The sequence below is a fragment of the Engystomops pustulosus genome, chromosome 8 (assembly GCF_040894005.1).
Source record: "Engystomops pustulosus chromosome 8, aEngPut4.maternal, whole genome shotgun sequence".
NCBI classification, from domain to species: Eukaryota; Metazoa; Chordata; class Amphibia; order Anura; family Leptodactylidae; genus Engystomops; species Engystomops pustulosus.
In genome coordinates, this window is record NC_092418.1 from 20,373,844 (window position 1) to 20,386,338 (window position 12,495).

The window sequence follows — 12,495 nt, forward strand, 5'->3', positions numbered from 1 at the left end:
GCTTGCATGTTTGCAAATCAAGCAGAACACTGGATGGACTGATTTTAATACCGTATATATACTCGGGTATAGGCAGAGTTTTTTTGCACAAAAAATTTTATGGAAAACCCTTACCTGGCTTATATTCGAGTCAAACCGGCTATATACTGGTTGGGGGCACGCTCGCTTGCTGGCTGTATACTGGTTGGGGGCACGCTCGCTTGCTGGCTATATACTGGTTGGGGGCACGCTCGCTTGCTGGCTATATACTGGTTGGGGGCACGCTCGCTTGCTGGCTATATACTGGTTGGGGGCACGCTCGCTTGCTGGCTATATACTGGTTGGGGGCACGCTCGCTTGCTGGTTATATACTTGTTGGGGGCACGCTTGCTTGCTGGCTACATACTGGTTGGGGGCACGCTTGCTTGCTGGCTATATACTGGTTGGGGGCACGCTCGCTTGCTGGCTACATACTGGTTGGGGGCACGCTTGCTTGCTGGCTACATACTGGTTGGGGGCACGCTTGCTTGCTGGCTATATACTGGTTGGGGGCACGCTCGCTTGCTGGCTATATACTGGTTGGGGGCACGCTCGCTTGCTGGCTATATACTGGTTGGGGGCACGCTCGCTTGCTGGCTATTTACTGGTTGGGGGCACGCTCGCTTGCTGGCTATATACTGGTTGGGGGCACGCTCGCTTGCTGGCTATATACTGGTTGGGGGCACGCTCGCTTGCTGGCTACATACTGGTTGGAGGCTGTGACCAATGCATATCCCACCCTAGGCTTATACTCGAGTCTTTAGGTTTTTCCAGTTTTTTGTGGTAAAAGTAGTTGCCTCAGCTTATTCTTGGGTCGGCTTATACTCTAGTATATACAGAAAACACAGTTTTTTAATAGAAGGTATCATTTTAGGGGGTGAATGAGACTGATTCCCCCCCAACTTTCCAAATGTTGCACCCACCAGTCCATGGCCAAATAATGTCTTAAAAGGAGTCATTTTGTTTCACTCAAAATGAACCTTCTTAGTTTAGTGTCTTTTTAGTTTTACCCCCATCATACCCCGGGCTGCCTCATTCGTCTCTGTGGAACTGACGGAGGTTGGTGAGCGCTGTACTCGGCAATCTCTGTCAGCTCTGTAGAGGTGAAGGTGGCAGCCAAGCCATGCACAACTGGCTGCTCCGGTCATCTCTAGTACAGTTGGTACATCGGACCACCTGTGGGGATCCCATCCTGTGGGTAGAGACTAATTTGCTTTGTGGGAAAAGTTTTTTTAAGGCTTTTTTCATGCCTATATATTAGCATTCCCTACTTATAATGTGGTTGCATGTCTCTACGCTAGGTGTTCTCCTTCTTTCTCTGCTGCTTTCCCATATACGTAGGGGCATCGGTGCTTTGTGTTTGCATGTGGCATTTACAGACGTATTGTGGGTTTTGGATTTTGGACCCTTACTTTATGAGATGGGGTGAACTCTGTAGAAAGTGGATTACGTTGTAAATAGATGTTGTATTGTGCCCCAGAGCTGCGTTCCTAATTCTGCTAGTTGATATTGCAGATGTCTATAAGAAACAGTAACATGATCAGTATCTGTGTAGGCTTCATACTATAACAGTTGCCTGTATTTCGGATATATCTTAGTCCAGTGTTTGCAGCTCATAGAAATGTAAGACGGGACTAACAATGCGGAATAAGACCTCATGGTTTCCCTGGGCGTCTTGTAGAGCAGACATGGCCTGAGGTCGCTTGGTGAAGTTTCCGGCTTGGCTCCTGGGCTCAGTGTGCGCACGTTCCTGAGGACGTGATGACTGTGATACGAGAAGTCAGGCCTGTTTGTACAAGTCGGGTTAGTGAGCCGCACGTACATTGCATCTCATATGGTGCCTTCATCTGATGGCTAGCCGTTTCCTCCCGAGCAATTTTGGGTCAAATACTTGGGCTGTATGCAGACATAAAAGACAGGAAATAGCGGCACTCACCCAAAATTCTTCTTTATTCGATTTGGTGCATAAGACAGGGAGGTGCAGCACAGAGAAGACTTCGGCGACGGACCGTTTCGCGCACTCCTGCGCTTAGTCTAGCCGTATGAGGGACGCCAGTGGAGTAGGGATTATATCCGTCCTCCCTCTGACGTCACTCATGAGGAATCATGTGATCAAGAGGATCATGTGATTAAAGAGAAGAAAAAAGGTGTGTGCATAGGTGTGGGCGGAGATGATGCAATGCTGTCAGCTGACCAGTCCACAAGAACAATGAAATAGAAACATACACCAATAGATCACATTGCGTCCTAATGACGTTACATGATTAAAAACAAATTCCTTACAGTGTGATATACATAAAAGGATTTTAGGGAACAAGTTCAGATCACGCTACTCTTACATGTCGTAGAACTACAGAAACACTGCCATATCATTTCTGTCATTTAGTCCGACTGGACCTTCCGCTTCCGTCTTCAGGATCCACCTAGCCTCACACCGGAGGAGTTCTCTGTGTCTATCTCCCCCATTACTATTCACCAATACTCTGTCGATCCCTGCGAAAGATAGTACATCCGAGTTTCCACCATGTACTGTATGTATGTGTTGTATCAATCTTGGGGAGCCTTTGCCTGTGGCCACTGAGCGACAATGTTCCCTGAATCTGATAAACAGAGGTCGGATGGTTTTGCCTATATAGAACCGTTGACATGGGCAGAAAATGACATAGACCACGTAATCTGTTCTACAACTAATGAAGTGTTTCACTGTGGTTGTGACTCCTCCTATCTGGAGGGTCTTACTCCTTAAATGGAATTGACAGAAATTACAGTGGTGGCATGGGAAATTGCCTTGTGGGGTGGCTTTGTCTAGCCATGTGGTTCTATTGTCCCCAAATCTGCTCCTAACAAGAAGGTTCTTAAGGGTAGGGTTGCGTCTGAAGGCCACCATGGGTCTGTGTGTTGTAAGTTTTTTGAGCTCCGGATCCCTTTCCAATATGTTCCAGTTCCTCTGGATTGCCTTACGTATGTTGTATTCATTAGGTCCAAAGTCAAAAGTAAATGTGAACCTATCCCCGTCATGTTTCTTATTTCGGTCCCCCCATAGTAGCTGTCTCCTGTCCAGCCGTGAAGCCCTCTCAAAGGCTGTCTCAATAGTGCCATCGGGTTATCCTCTAGCTCTAAGTCGGTCCCTCAGTTCCACCGCTTGCTTTCTGAAGGATTCGTCTGTGTCATTTATACGTCTTAAACGGACGAACTGGCCATATGGTATGGCCCTCTTGACATGGTCGGGATGGGCACTGTCATGATGCAGTAGTGCGTTAGTGGCTGTGGATTTACGAAACCCACTCACTCGGATATGGTCATGTAGTATGTCTACCTGAACATCAAGAAATTCCAGATGTGTATTGCCAAAAACGCTGGTAAATTGCATATTCATCTTATTCCCCTCATTAAGATATGTGACAAACTCGTTAAATTCCTGTTCGGATCCGGACCAGGCCATGAACACATCATCCACATACCTTAAATAAGTATGTATATATTTGATGAAAGGATTCGTCGTGTTCAGAATATATTTACTTTCAAACACGGCCAAGAATATATTCGCAAAGGTACATGCAACCGGTGTGCCCATGGCCGTGCCCGTAATCTGATTAAACCACTGGTTGTTAAAGATGAACGAGTTATGGGTGAGGATAAACGTCAACGCTTCACGTACGAATTCTATAAGGATATCACTTTTGCCTGCCTTGCGTAAAACAAGGCAAATGGCCTCTACTCCCTCTTGGTGTGGGATCCTGGTGTAAAGACTTTCGACGTCTATAGATGTAAGTTTAAGATCGTCTCGCCATGGGATGCCCTCTACTGCCCGCAAGAATGAATTAGTATCCTTCAAATAGGATGGAATGTCAGCTAAAATGGGTCTAAGTAGCCAATCCACAGACTGCGAAAGAGACTCAGTCACCGAGCCTATCCCCGCGACAATGGGTCGACCCGGGGGTCGGCTCGGTGACTTATGAATCTTAGGCAGAAAATACCATGTGGGTTTCTTAGGAAACTTGGGGAGGAGTTTCTCAGCTGTCTTATCCGAGAGTACTCCCTTCTCCACCGCCCGCCTCAAAACTGTACGAAGGAGTGACAGATACTTAGACGTAGGGTCCCCTGCCAGTCGTGTGTAGGTAGAAATATCGTTAAGTTGCCTTTCGGCCTCTGCCACATAGTAATCTTCCTGCATGATCACTATGTTTCCGCCCTTGTCGGCCGGCTTGATAACAAGGGACTTCTCCTTTTTTAATTTCTGTAGGGCCTTCCACTCAATGGTGGATAGGTTGGGGGCCTGAGTCGGATAGATCAGGGCCTTAACTTCTCTACAGACCTGTTCATAAAATATGTCTATGGAGGAGCCGGCCGGCAAGGGAGGACAAAAAGTGGATCGATTTCCACCTCTAAACTCAGAGTAATTGGGGGCAATGGGTTCTAGGATACTATGTGTGGGGTCATCGTTCTCCATTAATAGACTATGCAGTGTGTCTAGACAAATCTGGTCTGTTCTTTCAAGGGGGCTGGTGATAAGAAAACCCAGTGGTCCTATACAAGGTGTTTCCCCTTCAGGTCTTTTCTCATAAAACTTTTCTCTGGAGCTAGTATTATCAAACATTTTTCTTAGTGCTATTTTCCTAATGGATTTATACAAATCAATCTGAAATTGTACAAAATCAAAACTCCTAGGGAGACTAAAGTTAAGACCTTTTGATAGGGCTGACAAACATGCATCGTCCAGAGTCACTTTAGACAAATTGATCACATTACATTCGGGCATTGGGTCTGGGGCAGGGTCCGTGGATGTTAACGCCAGGAAACCTTCTTTCTCTTTTGGCTCGGCTTCCATCTCCCTTTGCTTCTTCCGGCGCCTTCCCCTCCGGATTCTGCGTCTCGGTTCAGTCCCCCTAAAGGGGTTCTTGATATAGGGGTGATGGAATCATCTCTGCCGTCGGTTGTAGTGAGCTCTCGTTCCTCCGAACTACTGGAATCGGACTCAGTCGTCCAAAAATCAGTGGCACGACGTTTATTGGGTTTATTCCGTTTCATAGGTTTTTTGGGGCGCCAACTGAAAATGCGGCCCGTGTCGAAATCACTTTTATCTCGCATAAATTTATCGCGTTTCTTTTCTTTTATTTCTGCCTGTAACGGAATCAGCTTTTTTTCTAATTTTTTGTAGAAGGTTTCGTTTTGTTTCTCGGTAAGGCGGGTCCTCAATTCAATCTTAGCTCTACATAATTCAGAGGTAACGTGCTCATATTCTTTTTCGTTTCTGCTCAGTACTAGTCGCATCAATTCCAAGGAGCAGGTGAGTTGGATGTTACTTGGGCTGTATTCCTTCAGCTGCTCCTCAAAACCCTTGAAATGGTGATAAGTCTAACATGTAATAAATTAGGGGGGGAAAAGTCACCCCAACCTTCCTCTCCAATCAATGCCCCTCTCATCCATGTGATGTCTCCTTCCTCATGAAGGATATTGAATACGGTTCAAATAGTTGATCCCAGGGAACAGTGGGGGTAACCCTGCCCTTTGTATGATGTGGCTGATGAGATGGGACAGTGTATGCAACATTGCAGCAAATGATGAGATGGTAAAGCATTATTATGGCCCCTCATTGGACCCAGCACACAGGAGATCTTCTCTGCATCAAGGAAATCTTTATTAGTATAGCGCCATCTTATTCAGCAGCCCTGTACAAATAATGGGACATATATACAAACTAAGACCTAACAGAGCAATAACATGGTCATGGCAGTCTGGGTCCTGCTCCCAAGAGCTTACAATCTAAGCAATGCCAATTGGGCAGATTACCTCCATAAGATGCAAGATGTGATACCACTTTCATGTAGTTTTGTGTTGTACGCTGGTTTTATAGAAACTGCAGGCCCCTGCTGGGTCCCGGTTGGCGGCATAGAGGGGCCCCCCTGCTGGGGCCCGGTTGGCGGCGTAGAGAAAGTTAATTTAACACACTTTGCAAATGACAGTGCACAACCCCTTTAAGACAAGTGCAATATTGTGCGTCTCTTGGAAGACCTGATAGAAAGTGTCTGATATTCGGAAGAGAAGTGGCTGCTCCCCTGCAGTCCCCGGGCTCCGTCCTGCGTCACGGCCTCTGTTTACAATATGGGGTTATTTTTACCCGATGATTTAGTGCGGCTGGAATCTGTGTTGTGTTACATGAATAGCTGGCGGCTGCAGGAGGAGACCTGTTGCTAGGAGCTCCAGGGATGTTTTTTTAGGTACGCATTCAGACTTTCAGGACTGTTCCAGAGAAATTGACCTCCCCTCCCCCTTTTTTCCATCCCCCTCCTTTTTTTTGCATTTTTTATGGATTTCCAGAGAAGTAATAGAGTAATGTAACTTCATTCACAACTGTGGGAGGTTTTTTTGGTTCTGATTGTTGCAAAAGTTGACACACAGTAATTTTTGTAGTAATTTGGCTTTTATGTTGTGGCCCTGGAGAGGTCAATTACTGGAATTGCAGGATTAACCAGGGGACTCTTCAGACAAGGCTCATACATACATACATACAAAATATTCCCGTGGGTTAGGCTGTGACATCAGGATTGGTGCAATTGTTTGTCATGCTCCGCCCTCTTAAAGGGATTATTCAAGTTCAGACATCCAGAACTGAACCAAAGTTTAACTGATGTTTTGTTTTCTTTTGTTTAAAACCTACGTGTGCTTGTGTCTCTGCTGTGCAGATTATTACAATATTCTCCTGATGCATCTCATAATTAACAGATAGATTAATTCTGAAAAATGGTCCAATGACTTTACTGACGTCCTTGATCTTTTGTTTCCCCAGATATCAATCACGGTAGTCTAGGATCTCACTATGAAAGTTCTCACTGGGGATCAGTCTCTTCCAATGGTGATCCAGGCACAACTTGGGATAAGGTCATTGTAGACGGCACGGATAAGGAAGCGTGGCCATCTATCACAGGCAGCAGCCCGGACCTGGCATCAGAATGTATGGACATTGAATCCACCGCAAACTGTGGGCTGGAGAAGGGCCACATCGTGCCATTCAGAGAGAACGTAGGGGAGATGGATACCGTAAGGAATGGCATCGGACACGGTTCTCAAAGCAAGATTTTGGTCGGCAGCAACAGCAATAATGCAGGCAATGGAAGTATTAATGGGCCCTGGGGTGTAACTCACGGACCCATGATAAGCACATGCCAAGATGGCCCCGATAGCAAATCAGACAGTAGGCACAACAGGATTAACGCTTGGGGCACCGTCAACAACTCGATGAACGGCGTTGTGAATCCAAGCACTTTGAACATGAATGGCAACCGCGGTGCCTGGCCTGTTTTGGACAGCAATGGACATACCCATAAAGGGTCTAACAATACTGGCACAAATGTTCCAAGCAGTACTATAGGTCAGGTGTCTAACAATCGGTGTATTAACCCGAAAATGGGAAGCTCTAACCCAGGCTCCTGGGGCAACATTCAGGAGAACGGCAGCGAATCTGAAGTCAATGGTACACGGAAGGCTTCTTACGGTGGACAACCTCAAAACCTTAACACTGAAATGACTGGACCAAATAACACTACTAACTTTATGACCTCTAGTTTACCAAACTCTGCTGGTTTAATGCAGACAAATGAACTGCCTCATTCTACAGGGCATGGGGCATGGAGTGTGGGCACCATGAATCATTCTCCACTTCACACCACTTCAGTTACAAATGGCACTTCCATTCCTCACCTCAGCAATGGCGAGGAAACAAACGGCGGATCGTACGGTACTACGTGGGGTACCTCCGGCTCAAACTACTCCGGAGACAAAAGTTCAGTCCCTAAAGGGCAAGCTAATGGCGACACTGTGAATGCGACAATAATGCAGCCGGGTATGAACGGGCCCAGCGGCCCAAACTTTAAAACCAACGGGAATAAAGGAGGAGTATGGGAGTCGGGGACTGTAAACTCCCAAAATATGCATTGGGGAAGCGAAAACGGAGGGACTTCTGGTGGAAATCAGAGAGGATGGGGAAACCCAGCACAAAACACTGGCACTAATATAGCAAACGGAGATTGGAACAAACCTAATAATCAGCATTCCAATGAGGGGGAAATGGCGGAAACCGGCAGGAAAGCGTCAAACACCTGGAAGTCTGCCGAGGAGGAGAATGCAGGGCAAAATCCAACAGGGTCTAGGGGCAATGAGACTAGTAATGTATGGGCCAAAAGTACAGGTACCGGGGAAAGCGAGGGTAGCGTAGACAGCACTGGAAGTCAGAGCGAGCAGTCTGTAGACAGAAGGAAAGTGGACCAACAAACATTACTCCAAAGTATTGTAAATAGAGGTGACCTGGACCCTCGGGTCTTGTGCAACACTGGCTGGGGTCAGACTCCTATTAGACAGAACACTGCCTGGAACATTGAAGCTGCTTCGCCTCGGAGCGACAGAAAGACTGACAATGGAACAGAAGCTTGGGGGGCCTCTGTGTCAAAGACTTCTAACTCAGGGGGATGGGTGGAAAAACCCAACCCTAATAGCAATGATACCTCATCAGTATCTGGGTGGGGAGATCCAAAGCCTGCTACAGGGTGGGGCGATGCCAAAGGCTCAGTTAGCCAAGGGGAATGGGGGGATCAATTTGCTGCTACTACTGGAACGGTCAAGAGCAATCAATCGTGGGGGAACGGTAAAGAGGACAAATCCACTTGGAACGATGCACAAAAGGTCAAACAAGGTTGGGGTGGGCAAAGTAACGATGGCTGGGGAGAAAATTCCAAAAGTAATCATTGGGGCGCGGCAAAGTCTAGTTCTAGCAGCGACAGCGACAAATCGAGCTCTGGATGGGGAGAAACTAGATCCAACTCCTGGGGGAGCGTGAATGCCAATAACAATTCTGGTTGGGTTGACTCTTCTAAAGCGAATGCAAGCCAGGGATGGGCTGAACCGGCCAAGATGAATCAAGGAGGGGGCGATGCTTCCAAATGTGGCCCACCTCGAATGGAGAGCGATCATCTGCAATCAGAATGGGGAAAGAAGCCAGAGACCGGGTCATGGGGCGGCCCGCCAGCCAACAATAAACCATCAGGCTGGTTAGGCGGACCCATGTCCACTCCGACTAAAGACGAGGAGCCCACCGGATGGGAAGAGCCTTCTCCAGAGTCTATTCGACGCAAAATGGAAATAGATGATGGGACTGCTGCCTGGGGAGATCCGAATCAGTACAAATACAAGAATGTGAACATGTGGGATAAAAACACCTCTAATACGTCCTCCACAGGGGCAGAACATCCACCACAAGGGCATCATCTGCCCCCTCCCACAAGTGCCGTGCCAAACAAGGAGAGCAGCAGCGGCTCTGGTAAGTGCCAGCACTAAAATATCATAGTGTTGGATCCTATGTAGTTTCTCCTTCTATCCTGACTGCTGTTTTTTTTTTTTTTTAATTAAAATGTCCATTGTTTATTGTGTTATTTTGTGATTTTAGGTTGGGGAGATACTTGGCAAGAGCCAGCAGCTCCAGCTGTGGATAATGGAACCGCTGCCTGGGGGAAACCCATGGAGACTGGTGGCGGCTGGGGGGAACAAAATTCAGAAATGACATCATCTAGTTGGAGCCATACTCCCATCGGTCAACAGGCTCCAGGCAAACCCGGTATGTGTACACCTGTGTCCTGTGTGACTCAAAACATTTGGACTGTGACTTTTATAAGTGATATGTTTTGGAAAATCTGGTCGACATTGTTCATTGTCCACCATACTTCTGAACCGGAATAACCAATTATTGCGTTTCAGGTCCCAAATCTATGCAAGACAGTGGCTGGTGTGGAGATGAAATGACTGGGACTGGGGGCCGTGGCAGCGGATGGGATGACGATGATGTAGAAATAGGAATGTGGAACAGCAACGCCTCCCAGGAATCCAACTGGCCGCCATATATGAAGAAAATGCCTTCAAAGGTAAGTACAAAGCTTTACCTGGTTGGTCTGAAATTATCTACTGAACTAACTTAGAGAACCCCGCATGCAAAATAACCCCTCTAATATAAATAGATTTTCATAAACTACCATTAGAAAGCATTGCCTCTATCCCTTCATTGTCCCTCTACATGCCTGTAAACCTAAGCAATAAGGTCCTAAAGCTGTATGCAAATGACCTGTGAAATGTCCAATGAAGCATTAGAATATTCAAGCTGTCTGGCTTATTCATGAGTGGGAGGCACAGCCACACCCCCAGTGCTTGACTTGACAGCCTGTATAATGGTGTGATGGCTGCTACATGTGCTTGCTGGTGGCCACACCCCCTGCAGCCTGTATGTGTGTTTAGGAGAGATACAACAGCTCCAGGCTACAGCCTTGTTATAGCAGAACATGTCAGATTCATGTGTAGCTGATGTCTGTGTCTCTCACCTGTATATTAGGAGGAAGCAGCATGACAGCAGATGCAGCACACACACTAGCAATGCTTTACTATACATTACACACAGACATGAGCAGGGGGAGGGGAGGGGAGGGTTAACAGGGGTGACATCACTGCCTCTGACCATGTGACCAGCCTCATTTACATGATAAAGAAATGATGATTTTACAATAATTAATGTATGAAATAACTAGATAAAGGCTGGGATGGGATCCTTGTGAGCTGCTCCAACAGGCAGTAGTGACAGGACTAGTGACACAGACCTGATGACAGGTGTCCTTTAAAGGGTTGTCCAAGATATAAATATTGGTCACCTAATATGATGTTACAGCTCAGCCCCATTAATGAATGAGACGGCTATGCGCCAATGTATGGGATGTCACCCGTATTCCCTGGGGCACTCATAGTTGCATCTATCTGATCGCCTCTTGTACCAGGACTGTGCCATCTGCTCCTTATCTTATTCACAAAACAGCGCCAGCAATACCCTCTGATTATGTCCAGTATTGCAGCTCCGCTCCATCCCGTGAGGGCTTGTTCTTCTGTGATTTATAACGAAAAATTTTTTATTTTCTCTAGGGAAATATGAAGAATGGGAATAAACCGGATGACGGCTGGATGAACCCGTTTGTTAAGCAGTTCAATAACATGGGATTTTCAGTAAGTTGTACTCTTAATTTTAGAGGATTTGTTCTTCATTCCATCTGAAGTATTTCCTAATTCCTGCCTCGTTCTCTTGCAGAGAGAGTCACCCGATGACACTTCACAGAGCAATAAAATGGATATTTCGGGAGGTGTGTATAATCTCAGGGCTTGCCTGTTTTCTGTCTGTCTGATAAGAGATGACATTTAAACCTGGTCCAATACTGCATTTCTGGTTTAAAGGGATTTTCCAGAATTTCATTTTGAAATTTCCGATCAGCAGGGATCCGAAAACCCTGCTATTTGAATAGACTTCAATATAAACATGAGCACTATACATTGTATAGCATCTGTGCCACATGCATCTCATCAGTTGCTGAGAACGGGGCCCCTATTCTCCAGATCCTGGGGGTCCCCGTATTTGAGTGATCAAATTGCAATCCCCTATACCAGTGATGGCCAACCTTTTACCGACCGAGTGCCCAAACTGCAACCACAAACTCCCCTCTATCGCGAGGTGCCAACCAAAAATTAAAGCAGTAACTTATTGCTTCCTGTTCTTCAACAACGTTCAATCATACGGGCCTCCTGAGGACACCAACATAGTAGAAAGTAGGAAGTAAAATTTGCATCATTGTAGCTTCTTTCCAGTGTCCCTCTGTACACAGAGAACCAATGGAGCCAGCAGTAGCTTCTCCAAAGATAATTTGGCCCTGTCTACACATTCTCCCAGTCCTGTCTGGTGTGCTGGGGCGATGGCCTGGGTGCCCACTGAAAGAGCTTGGAGTGCCGCCTCTGGCACCCGTGCCATAGGTTCGCCACCAGTGCCCTATACTGTGGTAGAAAATAACATGCAAACTTGGTACAACGCCCATTCAGAATATGACCCACGCATGATACTCGGTCAGCATTGAGCTATTACAATCAACATCCCAATCTCAAAGAGTGCGGATTTGGATCTCTACGTAGTCCAGGAGCGTTTGTCCTTGCTGTATTATGTAGACCTTTCTACCTTTATGATTACACTTTACCAGGTAAATCTAATGTGTACGTGAATTTATGTCCTCAGGGCTATTACCAGACAAGCGGATGGATCTGGATAAATCGGGCCTTATAGGGGATTACAGCCGGGTTATTGGGAAAGGCCCTGGGCCTCGCCACTTTTCCAAAGAGTCTTCCATGGATCACAATCCTTACTTCGATAAGGTTGGTGCACAACATATGGGATTTTCGCAGGCTATGTGTCTATATGCGTATTGCTAATTCTTATCCTGTAGCTTGGAGTATAGTGCCCCTATATCTGTCCTCCATTATTAAATAGCTTGGATCTGAGTCTCATTGACTTGCTTATAGATGCAAAGCTCCCCCTTGTCACCATGTTTTATATTGAAGGGTCTGTACAGTATTTGTCACCCCTCCTACTTATTTTTAGGCACCTGCTTTGCACTAACTTGTATTGTCTTCTGC

The 12,495-nt window shown here is 46.5% G+C and overlaps 1 protein-coding gene across 5 annotated transcripts in view; it reads left to right on the forward strand.

Moving 5' to 3' along the window:
- Positions 1–12,495, forward strand: part of TNRC6A (trinucleotide repeat containing adaptor 6A) — a 65,924-nt gene that overhangs the window by 43,412 nt on the left and 10,017 nt on the right. For all 5 annotated transcript variants that reach the window (XM_072120088.1, XM_072120087.1, XM_072120085.1 and 2 more), the window contains 6 exons: positions 6,806–9,328; positions 9,455–9,622; positions 9,763–9,926; positions 10,966–11,046; positions 11,129–11,180; positions 12,098–12,234. In XM_072120088.1, the coding sequence (XP_071976189.1) occupies positions 6,806–9,328; positions 9,455–9,622; positions 9,763–9,926; positions 10,966–11,046; positions 11,129–11,180; positions 12,098–12,234 (3,125 nt within the window). The remainder of the gene's footprint in view (positions 1–6,805; positions 9,329–9,454; positions 9,623–9,762; positions 9,927–10,965; positions 11,047–11,128; positions 11,181–12,097; positions 12,235–12,495) is intronic.